The sequence below is a fragment of the Astatotilapia calliptera genome, chromosome 6 (assembly GCF_964374335.1).
Source record: "Astatotilapia calliptera chromosome 6, fAstCal68.1, whole genome shotgun sequence".
Lineage (NCBI taxonomy): Eukaryota > Metazoa > Chordata > Actinopteri > Cichliformes > Cichlidae > Astatotilapia > Astatotilapia calliptera.
Window position 1 is genome coordinate 26,454,896 of NC_137427.1, and position 22,460 is coordinate 26,477,355.

The 22,460-nt window shown below is 39.8% G+C and overlaps 1 protein-coding gene across 3 annotated transcripts; it reads left to right on the forward strand.

Moving 5' to 3' along the window:
- The first annotated feature begins 5,227 nt into the window (after positions 1-5,227).
- On the forward strand, positions 5,228-9,440 carry lsm6 (LSM6 homolog, U6 small nuclear RNA and mRNA degradation associated). Of its 3 annotated transcripts, none has more exons than XM_026171345.2 (4): positions 5,228-5,365; positions 5,683-5,788; positions 5,878-5,991; positions 9,260-9,440. In XM_026171345.2, exons 2-4 carry the CDS (start codon positions 5,695-5,697, stop codon positions 9,292-9,294), a joined length of 243 nt encoding a protein of 80 aa, XP_026027130.1. In that variant the 5' UTR covers positions 5,228-5,365; positions 5,683-5,694; the 3' UTR covers positions 9,295-9,440. The 3 variants fall into 3 exon arrangements, with proteins under 3 accessions (XP_026027130.1, XP_026027132.1, XP_026027131.1); XM_026171347.2 differs by having other exon boundaries at positions 5,319-5,515; XM_026171346.2 differs by having other exon boundaries at positions 5,350-5,446.
- Positions 9,441-22,460: the final 13,020 nt, after the last annotated feature.

Sequence of the window (22,460 nt, forward strand, 5' to 3'; positions counted from 1 at the left end):
GCTATTACCTCCATACAGTTTGGGATTACACAGAAGCTAGAGAAGGGATACTTGGTCTACCAATCTGTTTTTTTATTTGAAAAGTCCCCCAAGCTTTTCCATTATCTTCTCCATATCAAGCTTGACCTGAAGAGAAAACCTGGCTTCAAAAGGGTCAATGCAGTCTAGACTTTCTCCACATCTTGCACTGCCAACCCACCTCAACCCCCATCCTGCATATTGCTTTAGGATACAAGAGGGATGTGCCCCCTCCTCCTTATTCCCACTCACCTCAAGCCCCTGCCTGCTTTGGTCCAGTCCCCCATTTCCCACCTACAATAGCATCTCCCGTCACCGTAATCTTTCTATTTCACAAGCCCATCCCTCGGGGTTAAGAGGTCTGGAGATGGAGACGGGATTTGTCTGTCAATTGACAGCACTGCTGTTATGCTTTCTGGCTGACCAGGTTTACACTGCATGGTCAGAGAGGTTTTGAAGAAAAATGACTAGCTGTTTGTCCAAACATTAATGTAAGCTGCCCCCCCCCAGTTATTATCATTATTATTGTTTAAATCTGGCCTTATTGAGCCTCTGTGTGGGCGTGAGGCTCCAAAAAAACAGGTTGAAAATAACTACACGGTTGATGTTTCCTGCTTTTATACTGCTGCTACTACTGTGAAATGCTTAAATGCTTGCTATTTTGGGAAACCAAAATAAATAGAAGAAAATATGAATAAAGAAGCATTAAAAATACAATACTTGCCTCTTTTGCCTTAACTTGTTAGCAAACTAATGATGTGGTGATTGTGAAAATCTGTCAATACAGGTGTTTAAAATAACAATCTGGTCATTAGTCAGTGTTTATATCAATACATTTTTCACTTGATTTGAGCCCAAGCAAATTATTGTAACAGATAAATATCAGCCACTGACAATGGGAAGTGTCAAAGAGCCAGTATCCATTACCTTAAAATGCAAAATTATATATATATATATATGTATAAAACACACACACACATGAAATGCAAATGAATACAAAATTAGAATACAGTGAGGAAAAAAATCAAACATTTAAGACTGCCTGAAGCAATTTGACACCAGAGAGGGAAATCTACTACTTACCTGAGAACATGTGCTGACTAAAAGCAAAAACAATGAAATTAGAAACAAAAACAAAGCCTGTTGATGCTTTTGTATTTGCATGTGTTTATGTATTTATTTATTTTTGAATCTGCTGTTACAGCATATGTAAAACAAAACAAAGAAAGACTTGGCATCTTAGACATACATTACAAATGTAATGCATAGGCAGCAGAACAGTCTGGTGATCACTGACGGGTTAACAGATACAGCCCACAGTGTCAATGTTTTAATTAAGCCCTATTTCAGCTGACTTATTAACCATCATTGGTGGATTTTGTGCTGGTTACAGGCCAGAAGCACTTTTCTCAGCATGTGAATTATACCCGATTTGCTCGTGCGAGCTCACTTCAAACATTTTCTCATTATGTTTCCACTAAGATCCAAGAAAACATCTGCATTAAATGCCAGTCATGAGTATAAGTTCTGCTTTATCCACAAACTTCATGACTCGGACATTTTTTTCGTTTGTTTTTATTAGATCATTGGTTTTTATTGTACTACGAAATAAAAATCACAAGCATTTGCATTCGGTGCGTTCAAGAATGGAAGCGAATAATCAAAAAGCAAAAAGCCACTATTCGTTACAACTATAGGATAACAAAGGACAACTAAATGTAAGCACGCAGAGGTCATTTCTGAAGGCCATGGAGAAAAACGGTGGGTTTTTTTCCTTTCCAAAAATTTTCTACAAAGCAAGCAACGACAAAGGAAACAAGGGACAAGGGGGAAAAAAATCTTCATTGAATATTCATTAACCGGTGCCTAGGTGTATACATGGCTCTTAACCACTCTTGTTTATGACTTAAGGACTTGTAGTACTGACCTTAGTTTAACACAGCAGCAGATACCAAATTAACCTCTAGCCTCCACAGGGCTAGCCATGCCCTGCTAACAAGCAACCTGTCTAGACACACAAGAAGTACTTTATGATTCCACCTCTCACAATCCCCCTCTCTCTCTCCCTCTCTCTCTCTTTTTCTCTCAACCTCTCTGTCTCTGCTAACACGTACTGGCACATCCTCGTGCCCTCTATCCTCTTCTATCTTTCACCTCACCATTTCATCCCTATTTCCCCCCCTACACCATTTTTCATGTACCTCCCAAGCTGTGCAGTGTTTGGGTCACGCACCCTAACAACCAGAGTTTTTATCAGATGGTAGACTTTCTCTTATCCTTCACAGCACAGCTTACCAATAGCATAATAATAATAATGATAATAATAAAAAAATAACAATACTATTACTAATATTGCATTATACGTTTTTAAAGCTATAATGCACTTTATTTATTTCTCTTTTAAAACAGAGAAATTCCACAGTGATTTAAAAATGTGTAAACCCAAAGTGAGAAACACTCATAAACTCACTTTAACATATAAGTCAACTTCTGTAGCTTTTAAAGATTTCCACTGACATTGAAATTTATTACATTAGGTTAAGCTTTTGGATTAAATTAAATGAGACTTTGTCCATATGATTAATGTAAAAAATTATGCATAGTGCAGTAAAATAGTATCAAAGTCAAACATGTGAGATTCAGAGTAGTTTCATGAACATTTAGGGAGAAGCATATTTACCACTGTGTTGCATCACCTGTACATTTTACAACACAACCTTCTTGAAATTAAATTGCAGTAATTTAGACCACAGAGTCCTTCCTTCTTCTTGCTTGATACATAATTTCCGTTGTTTGGGTTCTCTGGAATTGTTTGAGGTTTTTTTTATTTTGTTTTTTGCAATGATCCATTTTTTTTTAGTGTGTAACAAAAACAAACAGGAAGGACTGTTACTCTTTATGATGAATAGTCGTAGAGGGGATGAAGCCTATCTCAGCTACCACAGGGTGAGTGGCAGGGTACACTCTGGACAGGTCGGTAGCCTGTCACAGACAACCAGGCATGCAGTTAGTGCAGTTAACTGGTCATTCAAAATTGCCCATAGGTGTGAATGTGAGAGCGAATGGTTGACAAATAATATTTTACTGAAAATGGATCCTGAGCCCATGCAGTGATTTCTACTAAAGCATCATGTCTATTTTTAATGTCGTGCTAGCTGAGAGCCCATAGATCATGGCCCTTCAGCAAAAGTTTTGGTGAAATCTTTATCGATTCTCCGATTGATTAATTGCTGTTATGTACCACAAATGACCACAGATTTTTTGCAGACTCAACATTTCCAGTATGCTTATTTTTTGCCCATGTACCTGATAGTTTTATAATATTTTCAGTTTAGACTCTGATATGTTGCCTTTGTATTTTTCTCAATTATAGGCTTTGAACGATTTGCAAATTACTGCATTTTGTTCTTGTTTACATTTTGCAGCATCCAAACTTTTGTGAAACCATAGGTTATAATATATATTGATGTCACCCATTAAGTTTAACTCAATTCTGCCTCAGGATCATATGCATTTTAAAACAAGGCAAGCACCTAAAGGATTTTTTTATATTTTAATTTAACAACACAAAGAGGTATGACGTACCAACATCATTATCTCTGTTGTTATTAGTAATATTCAACCAGAAATTGCTCTGATTTCTTCTTATTTGGGTAGTGATTTTCTGTGCTGTAACCAGAATCCAGATTCAAATGTTTTGTCTTCATCATGCTCCTTCAGTCTAGGATGGTAATTATGTGAAATATGACATATAGAAAACGCACAGATCTAAATTATTGACTAACAGCAGGAAAATAAATAGCTGATATATATATATATATATATATATATAAAAAACACCCAGCACGCCCCTGCGGGCGGTTTATCCTTCAAGCTCGGGTCCTCTACCAGAGGCCTGGGAGCTTGAGGGTCCTGCGCAGTATCTTAGCTGTTCCCAGGACTGCGCTCTTCTGGACAGAGATTTCCGATGTTGTTCCCGGGATCTGCTGGAGCCACTCGCCTAGGAGTCACCGCACCTAGTGCTCCGATTACCACGGGGACCACCGTTACCTTCACCCTCCACATCCTCTCGAGCTCTTCTCTGAGCCCTTGGTATTTCTCCAGCTTCTCGTGTTCCTTCTTCTTGATATTGCTGTCATTCAGAACCGCTACATCGATCACTACGGCCGCCTTCTTCTATATATATATATATATATATATATATATATATATATATATATACATATATATATATATATATGTATATATATATATATATATATATATATATATATATATATATATATATATATATATATATACATATATATATATATATATATAATTTTGCTGGACTAAAATTCATATTTCCTTTTTTTCACAATCCTCTCTTTGCACATCAACTGTGATGGCTGGGACCAAAAGTAACGGTGATGCTGAACACAAGGCTACAGTGTTGTAAGAGTCTTAAACACATAAAACACCGCATGCTCTGAGGAAGGTATTTGATCCCTTACAGATTCCTTTTTTCCCCTCTTTTTTTTGCCACTTTGGCACACTTTCATGTTTCAGATAAACAAACAAATTGTAATTTTGCACAAAGGTAACCTGAGTAAATATGAAATGTGGTTTGATTTTATTGATTAAGGGAAAAGACTATCGAAAGCTGGCCCTGCTTGAAACATTTATTTTCCCAAAACCTAATAACTGCCTGTGGCACCTTGGCTCTCACTGGGGTTCGCTGGAGTCCCAAAGCCTTAGAAATAGCTTTGTAACGCTTTCCAGACTGAAAGACGTCACTGACTTTGTTTCTTATCAATTCTTGAAATTTATTTATTTTTTTTAGATCAAGGAATGAGGAATGGTGTGTTGCTTTTTGAAATCTTTTACCTTTTACACTTTGTCAGACAGCTTCTACTTAAGTGATTTCTTGATTCAGCAGGTCTGGCAGTAACCAGCCCTGGCTGTGACTAGGGAAAAGTTAGCAGTTAACTCATGACTTAACAAGGGGGGATTATTTTTTAGGGGGGATTAAAGGACCAGGTAGCTTTAGAAGCTTTTTTCCTATAACAAATGAAATCATAATTTAAAAACTGTATTTTGTATTTACTCAAGTTATCTTTGTTTACCTGAAAAATGTAAATGTGACAAATATGCAAAAAAAAAAAGAGGCAAAAATACAGAAGGCTCAGGCAAACATTTAATCACAAAACTATAGCTACTTTGTTGCCAGTTTGATAGCTGATTATGTGATTAGCGATCAAGCATTTAAGTTTTTTGTCCTCAGCCGCTTTCCGTACAGAACACGCTTGTGATTGGTCAAACTGACGTCCATGCTAAATACAATTGTCTGGAAAACGTCGGTCTGGTGAGTGAAATGCTAACAAACATATTGCTGCTGCATATAAAATTAAAGGGTTTCTTCTTGTGTTGTTGGGTGCAATAAAATGTAAGCATGCTTTTCACAAAGACAGCGACCCTCGCTGCGCAGATTCACGGGAAAATAGTCGGTTAGCAGGTTAGTTATACTCGTTAGCTAGCTAGCCGCTAACGATACTAGCCTGTTTGCGTTAGGAAATCGTTACTATTACAGACATGAACACGAGTTAGCTTTTGTTACGCTAATGTAGCTCCATGAAATAAATCGCTACTATAGTATCTAATGCTCATCTTCCATCCTTTCAGATCACAGTCAAAATGAGCCTGAGGAAGCAGACCCCGAGTGACTTTCTGAAGCAGATCATTGGCAGACCTGTTGTGGTCAAACTGAACTCTGGTGTCGATTATAGAGGTACGTAACAGCTTAGCCACTTGCCCCCCCCATACTGATCGGTAAGTAATGACTTTAAAGGAAAACACGGTGTGTTTGTGTACCTGCAGGTGTTCTGGCCTGTTTAGATGGTTACATGAACATCGCCATAGAGCAGACAGAGGAGTATGTCAACGGGCAACTCAAGAACAAATATGGCGATGCCTTCCTAAGAGGAAACAATGGTAAGCATGTCCCTTTTATGTAGACTTTGGTATTTAAGGCAGTATAGGTCTTCTGTAAGAAGACTGAAGTGCAGAATAAATATGCTAAACCTAAGGAAATGCTGTGCAGCTGTGACAGAGATGATAAAATAGATTAAAAATAAATAAATAAATGCAGGTTTATGTTTTTGAGGCCATCAGGTTTTTCTCTGAATGTCTGAAACTGGAACTCTTTCATGACAGTTGAAAGGAGACGAAAATATGACAAACACAGGTGAGGAGCGCAGATTAAAGTGTGATCTAAAAAGGTTGTCAAATAGCCAACTTGCCCAGAAAAGTAACCTGCTCTGTAGGATGTTCCTCTCAAAACAGGAAGCTGTGGTCTGTCTGATAATGACTCACATTCAGTGCTTGCTTATTAATTCCGTTTAAATGAGGGCATACATTATGAATGGCACAACTTAATGGTGCCATAACCTTTTAGCTATGTTCTGTTCTAACACAACTCCTTTTTTACTTGTAAAATAAAAGTGTACACAGCTCCAGTAAGCTGTACAGTACAAGTCAGTTGTGAAGAGTAACCAGAACCCTGAAACTGTAAAACTGAACTCAGAAATGTGTTTTATTATTTTTTTTTTTATTTATACCAGTACTTTTTTTTCCCTCTTTAAACTGTGGAAAAGGTCTCTCGCCTTCTTGAAAGTATTGTGAGGGTTAGCCAAATGGTGATAATTAGTTAATGATAAAAAAAAATCCCACTCAAATTAAATTGGTCTTCAAATTAAACTTTTTGCCTGCATTGATTTTTCGAAGTACATCATTATATGATAATAATCAGTAGATAAACTGTTAATGACAGTAGCTGTAAGCTGATGCCCGAGCTGATTTATTAAGATATTTTTAACTCACTAATTATTGTTAAAACAACACATTGTTAACACAGCTCTTGGGAACTGCCCTTTTTCACTCGTTGTCAGTTCAATATTGCATTTTCTTGTGTGTCTTGCTATATTTTTATGAAACTTTGTATTAATATTCTCCATGTTGATCAGCATAGACAGACTTGAACTTAAACTGTACAATGGCTTTGTACAGTGTTTGCCTCTTTTTGATTTCCTATTTTTTTTGTGTTTGTCACACTTAAATGTTTCAGATTAAACTAATTTAAATACTAGACAAAGATAACACAAGTAAACACAAAGTGCAGTTTCTAAATGAAGGTGTTTATTATTAGGAGAGAGAAAAATCCAAACCTACATGGTCCTGTGTGAAAAAGTGATTGCCCCCCCTAAACCTGTTGGGCCACCCCTAGCAGCAACAACTGCAGTCAAGTGCTTGCGATAACTGGCAGTGAGTCTTTTCCCGCACTGTGGAGGAATTTTGGCCCACTCATCTTTGCAGTGGATCTTTGTTTAAGTTCAGCCACCTTGGAGGCTTTTCAAGCATGAACTGCCTTTTTTAAGGTCATGCCACAGCATCTCAATCGGATTCAGGTCAGGACTTTGACTAGGCCACTCCAGAGACTTCATTTTGTTTTTCTTAAGCCATTCAGAGGTGAACTTGCTGGTGTATTTTGAATCATTCTCCCAACTCTGCTTCAGCTTGAGGTAATGAACAGGTGGCCGGACGGCAGAATTCATGGTTCCATTTACCACAGCAAGCCTCTGGGTCCTGAGGTAGCCTCAGACCATCACACTAACACCTTTTCACTGTTGGTATGATTTTCCTTTTCTAAAATGCTGTGTTCGCTTCATGCATGATCTAATGGGACACACACCTTCCATAAGGTTCAACTTTTGTCTCGTCAGTCCAGAGAGTATTATCCCTAAAGTTTTGGGGATCATCAAAATGTTTTCTGAGGCCGTTCCATGTTTTCGCCATTTGTGGATAATAGCTCTCATTGTGGTTCACTGGAGTCATACATCTCAAGAAATGGCTTTAAACCCTTTTCAAGACCAAGAGGTCTTTGTTTCTCATGTCTTCCTGAATTTGGATTCCGACATGTGCCTGGCTTTTGAGGATATTTTTGGTCTACTCCACTTTACATGATTTCTTGATTGAGAACAGGCGTGATACTAGTCAGACTAAACGCCTTCATTTGGAAATTTGTGTTTACTTGTGTTATTGTTGCTTAATATTTACATTTGTTTGATGATCTAAAACAGCAAACATTAAAAAAAAAAAATGGAAATCAAGAAGGGGACAAACACTTTTTCACACCACTGAAACTGTCCTGACACAGAGATTTCATGTTTAATCACTGGTATGCCCCTTTTTTTAAAATTTTTTTTTTTTATGAGAATTGGCTCATTGTAAGGCTCTTGTTTGCAGAGATGGTTTTAATATATTCTGTATTCACCACAGTAGTCGGAACATTTTTTTTTAACTGTATTGTTTACATCTTCATCTCTCTGTCTGCATTTTCCAGACACCAGGCATGCACTGTATCCAGTGTGTGATTTGATCTCGAATGTGAGTCATGCAGGCCGGTGTTTCAGGCCGCAGATAGTGTTATTTTTAGTCAAAATAACCAGTACAACAAACTATACAGATTATCTTTGAGGGGAAAAAATGTGGAACGTGGATGCTGCAGGGGGTCAAGATTTAACATAGAATTTGCTAAATCATCATCAGCAGCACATTTTCTTGTTACTGGAATTATTGTTTTTTCTTTGGGATTTGTTTCTGTGGAATAACTTCTGTGTTTGGGGCTGCGCATTCAGACTGTTGTGAGGTGCAGTAGCTATTCACATAAAAAAATAAAAACAAAACACACAATGGCTCCTCTGTTAAAGACATTTAAGAAAAAAAACATTTTGCAGTGGAGCCAGACCATAATTTATAACGGCTTCTAAATAAAATAAATTAAAGACGAGAGAAACACCCTTCAACAATGTTGTGAGCATTGATGTTACACAATTTAACCAGCAGATGGCGCTCTTCAGCATCTCTCCTGGCAGTACAGGGTGTTTCCAACAACCAGCTGATTCGAGCAGTCGGGTGGAGTGTAAATGAATAACTACACACAAAAAAATGTTAGGGGAATATGTTTATTTTGTGTGTCTGAAAGGAAATAAAAAATATCATCCGACATACAGGATTTTTAAGTCACCAGATGTCTGTGTCGATCTTAAAAATCCTACATTAGCCTGCCTCTGTTTTGCTTTACGCCGCCTCATTGAGTATTTTGTCTGTCAAATGAGATTTTCGGAATTTTGATTTATTTTTATGGATCATCGTGTATGAATAAGATCCCCCCCCCTTCTTTTCTCCTGTCTCCTTCTTACAGTTCTGTACATCAGCACCCAGAAGAGGAAAGTCTAGTGAAGACCATTTTGAGTTCATTTAATTTTTTCAGTTTTTAATAATGTTTCAGAAGACGACTGTCATACGTTTTTGGTTCTGTAAAGCTTGAGAAGCGTTTGTTTTGTGAAAGTGGAATATATGAATAAACTCTGAGTTTCGATTTATGTCTGACTCGTTGAACGTCATTTACACATATTGGTGTTATTATCACAAGGAAAACAACTATAGCTTCGCACATTTACCGGATATGGTCCAATCTAACTTTTTCCTAGCAGGAAAACTAAGAATTTAACACAAACCTGCGTTTTCCTCACTCAGAAGGGCTTTAATGTTTAAGTAAATAAAAGGTGGTTAAGAAAGCTGGTGAATTTCTTTTGGCTCTGTCCAAACCTGCAAATTTTAAACTATTTGTAGAGATGCATCATCTGGTGTGGCTTTTATTTCCCATTTGGTGCCATGGAAACAAAGAAATGTTCAATGTAAAAACAAACTGAACTGTTTTTGAACACTTAGCCAGCACAAAATTGATGTGACTCAACAGATGAACATAGCTCACTGCTATACAAGCAAATGTCCTGTATTTACCAGTAGCAGTCAATGATGAAAGTGCTTTCTGACTGATATATCCATACATGCTTAATGATTTTAATAATTGTCATTTAAATCTTAAATGGCTTCTTAGACTTCCCCCTTGCTCGTGGGGAAGTCTGACTGTGGAAGACGAATGATCTATTCTTTTTGTCCTTTTAGTGAAATCGCTCGCTCACAGTTTATCCCCGGAGCAAGCGGAGACATCAAATCTACCACTGTTTTCCCAGAAGGCTTCAAAAGGATTAGAACATAATTTTGTAATTTGTCAGTCCTAATGTGCTAATTTTGTAATTGATCTTGATGCGACTGGCCTGCAGAAACCCATTACTGAATGGCTCGTGTACAAATGCACTCATCATTACACATAATCTGACAATCGGCCACTTTATAATTTCAAATAAAACGCTTCAAAACAAGAATTTATAAACAAAAGCTCCTGTTGTGAGGCTCATTTAGCTTCAGTCTCTGGCTCTTTGGTTTGCAAATTGATCACAAAGATTTAGCTCAATATGACATCATGCTTTGATTGCTTTGTGCGCATAGATAGATATATAAATATATATGGATAGTTATAGATATATATTTTTTTTAAACCCCTACATCTGAACTTTGCTGGTGACTGTGTTGCAAAATACACTTGTTGATCACTTAATGCGCCGTCACAGATTGAATATCTACCTGTGAAAGAAAAAAATGTGCCATGCAAATATGTATCACCGACCAACAAAGAGTACAAAGACTGCAGGACCAATCTATAAATGGTGCCACCTGCAGGCTATGTCAGGCTGCATTAGCATGTAAACAGATCTGTCAGATCAACTCTGACTGCCTACTGCTGCAGTCTTCCATGTTGTAATGCTTTTAAAAATGTCTCGGAGCGAACAGGCCTGCTTTATTTATTTATTTATTTATTTTTTAAATCATCCGTGACTGCATAGGTGTTCTTTGTTCAGTCAGGTTTGGATTGGCTCTGCTGTGTTTTGCCCTGTGAAAATCAATGCGGTGGCACATGCAGGGAATTGGAAGTTTATTCCATTTCTGCGTCTGGCCTGTGGTCATTTAGCAAATGAGTTCAAAAGTGGCATCACCTCATTACGCTAAGATAAGAATGCTATAAATATATGATTCATTAGTTTCTTAATGAGAATGCTGTAGCGTGGAGGCATTGGAAGAAGGGTGGGGTTGGGGGTGGGTGGGGGATTCTTTTTCGTCCAAGGATGGATTTTCCTTTTTTTTTTTTGAGAGCCTTGTTTTCCAACCTGTACATGCGCACTCTGGCCCCTGGAAGGAGACAAAAGGCTGCCAAGGTCAGGCCTGACTTGAGAATGAAGGACGCGTTATTGATCAAACTCTGGCGAGCTGCAGCTGTAAGAGAGGGAATGTTGGAGGGAGATTGAGCTGCAACACAGACACGAAACACAGGCGGACATAGGCGCTGAGTGACATATATATACACACACAAAGAAAGGCACGGCACACAGCGCAACACACAAAGAATCATTATGGCACTTGGTGAGGGTTAGTGCAGGCAAATATTTACCCACTGGAATCATAACTGAGCCGCTGGCCGTGTGGCCTCACAGGGAACCCAATTAATACCATTCACACAAATGACCTGGTGGGAGACATCGTGCTCTCGGACTGTGAGCTTTTTTTGTTGTTGTTTGTTTTAAAAACTCTTGAATCAATGCAGGATCTTCTTCATCTTGCATGTGCATGCATTTGTCCTTTAAAACCCTCTGCAGAACAAAACTGTTTTTCTTTTAGATCACTGAACACCCAAAATCCACCTCCTTTTTTATTTTACATTTCATTTGAAGACACTTCATTCCGTCGTCCAGGCTTACTTTGCGTAGAGCGCTGGTCCCCACTTGCCCGATCGCAGCGGGCTGACGGAGGATGCTGCAGTGGCTCGCTGTTGACGTGTGGAGGTGAGTGATGGAGGGGAGAGGACAAAGGAGGGTAGAATAGGTGACAGCCTTGTTATGTAGGAGAGAAAGCCAAGGGGGGGCAGACTCAAGTCTTACAGCACCACCAGCTGCCAGAGCTACAAAACTACAGTGGAGACGACATGGGATGAGGGAGGGAGGGGAAAGTGGAGTATGACTTTGACCCTGACTGATCACTGCAGCATGACTGTCTAGCCTTTTCACAAGGGATCAAAGGAAGACAAGGACAACCTGAGATTCTGTTTTATAACATTTGGCTGTGCAATGTGGAACTTTTTATATGAATGGTTGATAAAGAGTGTTTTTCTTTTGTTTGTAAAAAATATATACACAAAAATATTCAATAACTTTAACTAAGGTGGCTCTTCCTGCACATTTACCACATTTCCGCTGCATCTACCGCCTGCACGTGTAGATGCGACCAGCTATTTGTTTTTGTGTGTGTAAAGAGATCGCCCTCCTCACATTGTATTAGGATGTGAACTTGACCTGCTTTGACCTCTGCCTGACAGCCTGTCGTGTGTTTAGGATGTAAATGATGGCGCTGACCTCACACTCAGCGGCTCCGCTCTCACGTTTCGCAGGCTGGGTCAGAGGTGCCATTTGGAAAGTGCAGAATAAACAAACACCTTAGAAACAGCATGGCGGTGGCTGACAAATTTAAATACGTTCCTCTGATTAATACGCTGAATGTAAGCTGCACGTTAACTGATTATTCCATGAATCAGTAATGGGAAACATGATTTTTATAATTCTGCCCCTCCACATCCCCCACAGTGAAGCAGCTAAGATATGATTGAAGTGTATACTTGAGGCTTTGATTCAAGGGAATTCATAAACTATTGCATTAACTGTTTAAGCATTGCACTCATTTCTTCCTCAATTTTCAGGCCTGAAAGTAAACCATCAGAGATCAAGTGATACAAAGCTTTATGACAGGTTTCACCGCAAATTAAGAAGTGGGACTTCGATACGTTCCCTAACCCTAACCCTAGGCATTACCATTAAAGTGAAAAATCTAAAAAGGCTTGAAGAAAGATGGCAGAAACTCTTGCAAGCTGATGGAGAATAAGTAAAGTGACGATATCAACATTTCCTCTGTAAATACAAACCTCTTCACAACAGCTGGTCAAGCCTGTGGACGTTGAAAGAGACACCTTCATTAATGTAAACAGAAGGTTTCCAACAAAGTGCAAATAACTGGTATGTAAAAAGAGCAGAAAGGCTGGATTAGATTTTTTGCTAGATTATAAAAAGGCCTGTCTAGTTCTTGAAAAAGGTTATTTGTCAGCTAAAGTTAAGATTGTCTTGTATCCGAGTAAGTGAAAAAGAAGAGAAAGAAGGAGCTATCATCATCTGTCAACCATGGTAACACACTGTAATGACACGTGCATGTATAGTGCCAATGAAACTGGGTCTGTGGTGTTTGCTGATTATGTGAGCCTGTACAGCTACAGCTTCTGCTCAGGTTCAACCAAATGTTGAAAAGACTTAAAGCAAAGAAGTGGAAGTTTGTTAACAGGCTGGTCACTGGCTGCAAAGGTTTGTGTCCAAGACTCAATAATATTCCTCATATTTATACACTATGTTGGTTTGAGCCTGTACAAATGCAGACAGTGCAAAAAGGGCTAAACGATTAACACAGTTTTGTTTTTTTTGTTAAGCGAATCATGTTTTTATGCTTCATTTCAAATCCACTGTGAATGTGGTTGAAGCAAAAACAATATACATGCTGAGTCTTGAAAACACATCCATTCAGACAATGTATCAGCAGAAAAAAGGTGTGCATTACTTATGTGTTGATCTGCGAGCTTCTCAGAATCGCTTCCTTGTCTTTCAGGAACCTTCATCCACGTCCAAGTTTGACGGCTGTTTTGATCCTAATTGAGTGTGAAGGTCTGTGCAAGCCTGTGTTGTTCTGCAACCCCTAGGCTCTTTATTTAGCCTCGAGGACAGTCAGCCATGGCCAGAAATGCGACCCCTGACCTTCTTAACTGGAAGAATTCTATTTCCAGCATGGACAGGGTCTTCTGTGATTTATCTTCCCCCAAAACAGCCCGATGCAGATGGCAAAGTTAGCGGAGTGTGACTAGGTGCTCTTCAGGACGCTAGAGAACAGCTCTTTGGCTCTCGGTGTGCTGCATGTGTACGCTATGAAGAGTAAAAGCTTTATTAAGGAAGGCAGGAAAAGTCTTGAATGATCCAGTAGCACGGTCCATGTGAGTCCTTGAACCTTGGCCCCTAAAAGATTCTGCAGCTGTCCTGCAACAGTAGGGTCTATTTTGGAAACGCACTCATTTACATGTTAATCGTACTGTAGCACTGACCGTGACCTGACCCACTTACAGCTCAATAAGCTGTATGGATATGAATACAAAGCGCATCATCACTAGTCTAATCGACAGGCCAAAAACAGGTTTGTTAGTTTTGCGTTCTGTTGTCCCTCTTAGTGAACTTTTTCTGTGCCTTTGTCAGTAAAAACAGGCGAAGCTTCGGGCTAAAAATGTGTGATCCTCAAGCAAACTCCTTTAATCCATAAAAATAAATAATTAGGTAAGTAAAATAAAACTTTTATTCTTCTATAATAAGTGTTTAACTAAACAGCTCTGCTGCCATATTGCTGAACTTTCCTGACACGAAAGGTATTTGTAATTTTATTCCAGTGCAATTCCCGACCACATCATACTGTAGGAAGAAGAAAAAAAGCTCACCGTTACTAATACTTGGTAGGAGGTAATTTTAGGTTGCACAGAAGTTATTGCATCAATGGCTGTCTTGGGACCTTGTCTCACAAAATAGTAAATGTAAGGATGAGCTCATCAGCGCTTGTGAGCAATAATCAGTGAATATGAGGTAAACGGCCCGTGTCAAAGAGCCATTTTCAATTACGTTTGCTTCAGAATGGCCCTTGCCTGTCCTGTTTGTCAGCCAAGTCTCACTATTATGCACATGAGATTTGCATGAAATACAAACTAACCCTGCACTCAGGCAATTAGCCTCCATTACACTGGTGTTGCGATTGCCAATTTGTCTGCCATGCAAGGTAATCTGGAGCGTTGCTGGCAAGCACCCAAAACGGTAATAATGGTAATGCAAGAGTCTTTTGTTGTTGTTTCCTCTCAGACTAACAGCCACAGGCGGCTGGTGTGTCACTGGATGAAATGTTGAGGAAGTGGAAATGTTTGCACGACAGTCAGAAGTTGAGACATGAACCTTTGTTCTCAAATAGTGCAGGCCAAAGGCTTTTGGGCTGCTGATTCGGTCGGATTCTCTCTCACCGGGTTATTCGGGGTTAGTTTTAAGTTTTGCTATTAAGCCTGGAAGAGTTGCCTGAGAGTTACGTATATGTCTTTTCAAAGGCTTTTTATGAGGGCCCAAAGAATCAATACTGGACCATGTGTATGTGAAAAGAACTGCTGGCAGCAAATCCAGCCGTAACTATCCCAGCTGTGCAGCTCAGGGCTTCAGTATGTTTCAGCTTCAACTCTCTACTCTCGCCACTATCACGCCATCAGATTTCATTCTAGCAACGGTGGAAGCTGTTTCCAGTGAAGATGCTGCGTATTGGGAGACGGTTAAAAGAAAAAATAAGAGTGTGAATCTTTGACTTCTATAAAATCATATTTCTTCCTATGATCAAGCTGACTGCTAAAATAAGCTTTTTTTGGGAGAGAAAACAAAGGTTAAAGGTAAAAATATAATCTGTAGGGTCTGCTGCAAACATCCGGTATGGTTGACAGTCCACAGTGGTGCAGCTTTGATTTGCTGTAATGAATGCTCATGGCGTTGTCAGCATTTCGGGGTGCTCTTGATGTCGGGATAAACTGTTCGGGGTCTCATGGTTTGACCGCTCATGTTTCTTCCTTTGATAGTGATAGTACAGCATGCTCTGGTTAAAACATCCAATAATAACCATCAGTAGCAACAACTCAACATGTTACGAACTGGAAATATGCTCCAAAAATGTTCTTTTGACCGATTTGTTTTACAGAATTCAACCTGTCTTTCACAATCAGCAGCACCGACTGTTGCGATGTTTGATCGTGTGTGTGTGCCACACTAGAAAGGCCTTTGTGTGCATGTTTGGTCATCTCAGTTTGTGTGTCCACTGCTAAAGACGGAAGCTCTGTGGTTTGACTTGCTGCACTCAGACTGCCTTTGATATTGCTCAAGGGCAAAGCCAGACAGAAGAGTTATGACTTCAGCCCATCTTTGACTTTGGCCGTCAGGGAGGTCATAAGGAGGCTACAATCACACACACGAGAACACATATTAAAAAACTACTTAATCTATCACAAGAATGCACAAACGCACGCACGCACGCTTGCACACTGGACTGCAGCCACCATGAGAGTCAGAGAAACACAATTAATGGCTTTTTTATACCTCAGTTAGTTTGTGTGTATGTGTGTGTGCACAGGAGAGAGAGAGCATGTGAACATTTGCGTCACAACATATTAAGAGACAGACGGGGGAAAGCACCTTTCACATCACGATATGACTTCCCGTACAGCGCAGCACGCGGACAAGAGGCCATTAAATTCAATGTGACACCCGCCGGGTGAGCCACTGATGCTTTTTATGGGGGCGTGTCACTTCCAGAGTTTTTAACGAGCGTCACTGCGAGCGAAGAGGGGACGCTCTCCGACTCACTCCGGCAGAAGGCGCCAATAGAATTGAAGGAGCAGGTTTTATAGGGACCGCACATGTGATGGTACGGCCTGGAGGAGGAGGCGTCTGATAGACTTTTATGTAGAGCCTAAAGTGATGGGGCAGCACTTTTAACTGAGCATACAAATTGAAACTTGAACATATTCTTACATCATTTTTTAAATTTTGTTTATTGTGACAACTGATGGTATATTCCTCTCTGGAAAAGATTCTATAAACTTCAAAAGCTTTATGGATATCGACATGTAATCTGGGCTGCGACCAAGCTCCTTTTGCAGCTTCCTTCCCCCAAGTTTTGAAAGCACTATCCGAGCTCCTTGTGCCCTCTTGTGGTAGATCCCGGTGATGGCTTTGCCCCTTAGCCAGCTACTCAACTCTTCCTCCTCTTCCTTATTTTAATTGACCTGGATTTGTTCCTTTGCTTTGCTGTAATGAAAAAGCAAGAGGTGCCTCGAGACTGAAAAATCCTGTCAGCTTCGCCCTGCAGCAATTCCCACACCCCAAAACTGGGTCCCCTTTACAAGATCTCCTGTTTGAAGCTGAGCAGAAATAAAAAATTTAAAAGACCTGGGTGCTTCAATGCCTTGCGATGAATAATTAAGAAATATGCATTTTCAGATAATGGAGAAGAGAATTTTTAATACATCTGGATGTAAATCCATTGGAAAAAGAAAAAAAAACCCCACTGCATATGTTTGTGTGGAGCTGGCACTCGAGTTTGTATTGTATTCTTATTTCTCTGTGTAAAGATGCAGTGAAATATTTATCCAGAGTTTCCTGTTAAACACAGAGAACGAGCCTGATCGCTTTCTTAAAATACAGAAACCTGTACAAATGGGTCCAGTATGACACGCATGCATATTAATGCGGTTTGCTCAGTGCGCTGCTCAGAGGTTCGTGTTATCAATACAAGGCGATCAATATTCTACACGATGAACAAGGCCATTCAATCAAAACACGCTGCATGAGAAATGAAAGAGAGATCAAACTGAGAAATGAATGTATTTAGCAGATACAAAGTCCTTGGGTGAATATATAAAAATACGCATTTGTGTGATTAACAAAGATGGATAATGGTGCCGTACTTTTTTAAAAATGTCATTCTGAACATGCTGAAAAACGTAGAGGCGATAAATGCACAAGCAATTTAGTCAGTCATACCTGCCACCACCTCCGTCTGACGGTGTCACGGCAGGTCACGTAAAAGCCATATTTCAGGTTAAATTCTCCCCTGCTGCTCTTTCCCCACTCCCCCTCCCTACTCACCCATGTCATGTTACAACTCCCAATACACCTATGATTCATAAACCACAGGGCTGTTTGATTTTACACTTGATGACTCATCACAGGTTTAAGTCTTCATATTAAAGCCCGGTGACAATTTTATGGTCTCCATACTGGAAGGAGAGCGAGCGTGCTGTGCCACGATACAACAGAAACTCCCGTCTGTCTTCATAACTCATCTCTGTGATGGCAGAGCTGGATTGAGTCATCTTCGCTTCCGGCTGGTGCTGTAGCAGAAAGCCTGGCTGAATGCTGGGGCCGAGGTGTGCTGTATGTGTGTGCATGCGCGGCGTTTTGTTGTGTGTTTGTGTGAGTGTGTGCTTGAATGAATGCTCGTCCTAATTAAGCATCGGCAGCTCCTTGGACCAGGGGGAGGCAAGACTTCACAGCCATTAAATCAGGACAATGCTTTTTGTGTCACTGGTGCTGGCGTAAGTTGCCCTGCTTCCCCTCCCACTCCTTGCATCTCCTCTCCCTCCTTACCCTCCCACCTCCTCACCCTCTGCCAGTCTCACAGCAGCCAGGCAGCCTAGGGCTCCAAAAATAAATGATGGCTTCCCAAGTGCATGGTCAAGGCCAGGCAAGTTGGCAGGACTAGGCATCCTTTGAGAGCTGTAGCAATAACTCACTGGGGTGCCCTCCAGTGGTGGATTGTGCTCACTGCAGTTACACTTCAGGAATGCACATCCAGAGATAAAGGGAGCAGAAATACTGCATAGTATAAGGTCCAAAACAGCAGCATAACCTGCATTTACTCACTTCATGGCCTTCTCTTAGACTATTGTAATGTATTAGACAGACAGACAGACAGACAGACAGACAGACAGACAGACAGACAGACATACATATATACATAGTCACAGGTGCCAAGTAAGGGCCTTATATTATGAGAATTATAGCATGTATATATACAAAAGTCACAAAAACAAACATATACAGTATTTCTACTTTTAAACTGATTGCTTACACAGGTATCTAATCAGGGGATCACATGTCAACTCAGTGGACTTACATGATCAAGACGACCTGCTGAAGTTCAGACTGAGCATCAGAATCAGTGAGGAAAGGTCATTTAAGTGGCTGTGAACGTGTTCTGGTCTGAGTATTTCAGAAATTTTCCCCACACATTCATTCATTCATTCATTCGTATTTAGGGTTTATAGAAAATGGCCTGAAAAAGGGAAAATATCCAGTGATATCCATCCAGTTTTCTGGATGAAATGCAGAAGAGCATACCTCTGACCTGTGTCCAAGATTGCACACCTGGTGCCACACCAGCCACACCATGCCAACATTTAACCACACGAGGGGCCACTCCTGTCAGTATAAAACACAGTAAAGTGAGGCTACAGTTCACATGGGCTCACCAACATGAGACGGTGTAAGATTGGAAAAACAGTACATGGTTTGACGCCATCTTTTAACTTTGTATTTTGCCTCCAGGTCACTGAGATCATCGTCCTAACGACTCCTCTCGGTGCCCTCTTCTTGTCTTAAAACTAAAGGCGACCTCTAAAGATGTAACGTTGGTGGAATTCACTGTAAATGTTTTCTACTGCTCTTTTATTTGACTTTTATTTACTTATATATTTACTTTCATTTTTTATTTATACTTCATTTTTCAGTCTTATTCATGGATTGTATTATTATTTTATTTATCACATTTTTAAAATCCTTCCTACTTTGTATTCATTCTTATTGTGTTGTTTGTTTATGAGTTTTGTGTGCCTGGAGAGCACCTTGGGTCAATCTCTGTTGTTTTAAAATGTGCTATTGAGTCTCAATTTCTGCTGCGACATTTAGATGTTAGGGTCAGAATTTGGTATAAATAACATGAAAGCATGGATCCACCCTGCCCTGTATAAATAGTTCATGCTGGTGGTAGTGTGTAATGGCATGGGGGATATTTTCCTTGCACAATTTGAGCACCTTAGTACTAACTGAGCTTGATTTCAACACCACAGAATACCTGAGTGTTGCTCCTAACCATGTCCATCCCTTTATGACCACAGTGTACCCATCTTCTGATGGCTGGATATCAGATATCTATATTTGAATCATTGCTGTATGAAAGTAAACTTCAAAACATCTATGTTAAAATCATCACAGGTGTGTTGAATTTCTTTATACAGGTGTTTTTTAAACTTTGCAACTTGGAACACTGGGGCTCAACAAACTGAACCTTGAACAGGTAAAAAGCACTAATATGTAGCATTATAAAAGCAAAAGTTAATAGAGTTGAGTTGTAAGGTTAAAATAAACCTGTCTTCACACCCAGCAAAGCTCAGAATGAAGGGCACTAAGGAGTCAAAGTGGGTCAGTGTAGAGTATTCCCAGCACGGGTGTCACCTGCTGTTCCAGGTCAGTGAAGGACTGGTGAGTGCGTGTGTCAGAGTCAGACAAAAAGACTATTTAAGTCATTTGTATAACCAGACATATCTATAATATGCATAACTTAAGACTGGAGCTGAAAGGATTTTTGAATGAATTACACTTTCAACTGACAGAAACTTAATTGGGAGCTAATTTTGTAACTTTTAACCTCCATTAGAGCTCCATTTGCTAATTAAAGTTTCTCAAATGTGAGCTTTTTGTTACTTTTTTTCTCTTCTTCTTTTATACACACACATACACACACTCAAAAATACCTTCAAATTTGTGTGGACCGGTGTGCGTGTCCTCACAAGTGACTGTCGGTTCTCATAAGTATAGTAGAATGGAGATTTCGGTCCTCACAAAGATAGCTAGACAGGAACACACACACACACACACACACACACACACACACACACACACACACACACACACACACACACACACACACACACCCATATATATAGATTTTTTTTTTGTCAGTTTTTTCAGACTTGATAGACAGACCACCTGATGGAGGATGGAGGGTTCATAGATCTGGAGCTGACACTGCTTTCAGTTTCCCCCAGCTGGTCATATGAAACATTTGAACACATATTTTAATTCCTATTTAAATGAAATAAATCAACACCCCAAATTCTTAATCATCATACTAGACAGCACTTTTGCCTCACAGCCTGACGGTCCTGGGTTTGAACCTTGGCTGGATGCTTGGTTTACTTGCTGCTTTAATATTGTCTCAGGGTCTATTGAGCTTTATGTCCTGATGAAATAAAAGTAAAAAATTAAACAACGGCAAAAAACCAAAGAGTCTGATGGTTTTGGAAAAAAGTAATTTTCATTTGATGCCAGTACTTCTTAGTGCTCAGGTGTGCATATTGTTCTGTCAGGACAAAAGCAGACTTTTCATATTTACAGGCTTTACACACACTGATCGCACAGGCAGTGAAATACAGCAACTTACAGCAAAGAGCGTGCAGATAATTTAATACGGGAATAAAATATACAAAAGAGAAATATCATTCTTGCATCAGAAGAAGAAGAACAGACGCACTCACACAAAGCCTCATCTGCCCTCCAAAGCTCTGCACACTGTAGTAGCTCAGTGCTGTAGAGTGGATGGAGCGGCTTAGAGGCAAGTCCTTTGGTCTGCTATTAATTTTACATACTCTAAGGAGGCAATATATATCTTTTATCCATTTAATTAGTTCTGCTGTCTCTAAGTTGGTCAGATCTATTTTCCACTCGATGAAACGGGCTGGTCGAGTCAGTCATGGAATTCATCAAATATATGCATTGCATCTCTGAGGACCCTTCAGTCGTTAATACATATTCAATGCCTGAGTTATTGTTGTCATAGACAGACACGCTGAACTGCAGTTCAGAGAATTGAGAGCAATTTAACTCGCATTTCCGTACAGCCCGTTATTGACTTTGGCATCAAACACGATGAATAATGGCGTCGTCTGCTTAAATACAAATAAATGTTTGCAGACAAAGACCACTGCTGAGGGCCTAAGGCACTTCTAACTCGAATCCTCTCCGCAAAACAATTCAGGACATGTGCTGCCTGTGAAATCCAATCAAAACGTCTCAATAGATGATTTATTAATTTTAACAAAACTTATTCAAGTTTCATAGATGTTTTCCTCTTTGCTGTTTTCCCTGTAATACTTCTGTAAACGGGCGCATCGGTGGGTGGGCTGGATGTCCACTAGGGGTCAGGCTGACACAAAGCATTGAGCAGCTTCTGAAACAACGCTGCACGCGCTCAGATGCTGGAGCGTTGTGAGGTGATGTGAGGCCAGGTCCTAATGATGGAAATAAGATTCAAAATCTTTTAAAATTAAAATGTTAAAAAAAAGGAAATTCAGAATTCTAAAGTGAATGAGGTGAAATGAACACATGTCACACGCAGAGAAGCACAATAAGAAACCCAGAGACAAAGGACGTGTTTGATTTTAACAGAGTCGTTTGCATTTCATAAAAAAGTCCAATAAAATCCCTGACTGCCTGGTGGTCAGAGCCCACTGCTGCTGCTATTTCAAACCACAAAAATTGCTTTTTTCTTTCCTTCTTTCATTTTTTTTTTTTTACACCCCGTAATCACCTTCACCTTTAAGCAAATCATGTCTGCAACAGAGTCAGTGCATTCACCTCAAGTGCTGTGCCATAAGCAATTTTATCAGAAATGATTGCTTTATGCTCTCCTTATAACACCCCTCACGGCTAGAATCACATAATAATTAATGTAGCAAAAATGACTCATTAGTGCAAATATATTCCAAAAATACGCCAGTCAGTCCTGCTGATGAA

Bases quoted from the DNA above. Each gene is read 5' to 3' on its own strand.
- lsm6 (XM_026171345.2), top strand. From the start codon at position 5,695: ATGAGCCTGAGGAAGCAGACCCCGAGTGACTTTCTGAAGCAGATCATT. The intron at 5,789-5,877 runs GTACGTAACAGC...GTGTACCTGCAG, and splicing joins CTCTGGTGTCGATTATAGAG to GTGTTCTGGCCTGTTTAGAT. The intron at 5,992-9,259 runs GTAAGCATGTCC...TCCTTCTTACAG, and splicing joins CTTCCTAAGAGGAAACAATG to TTCTGTACATCAGCACCCAG.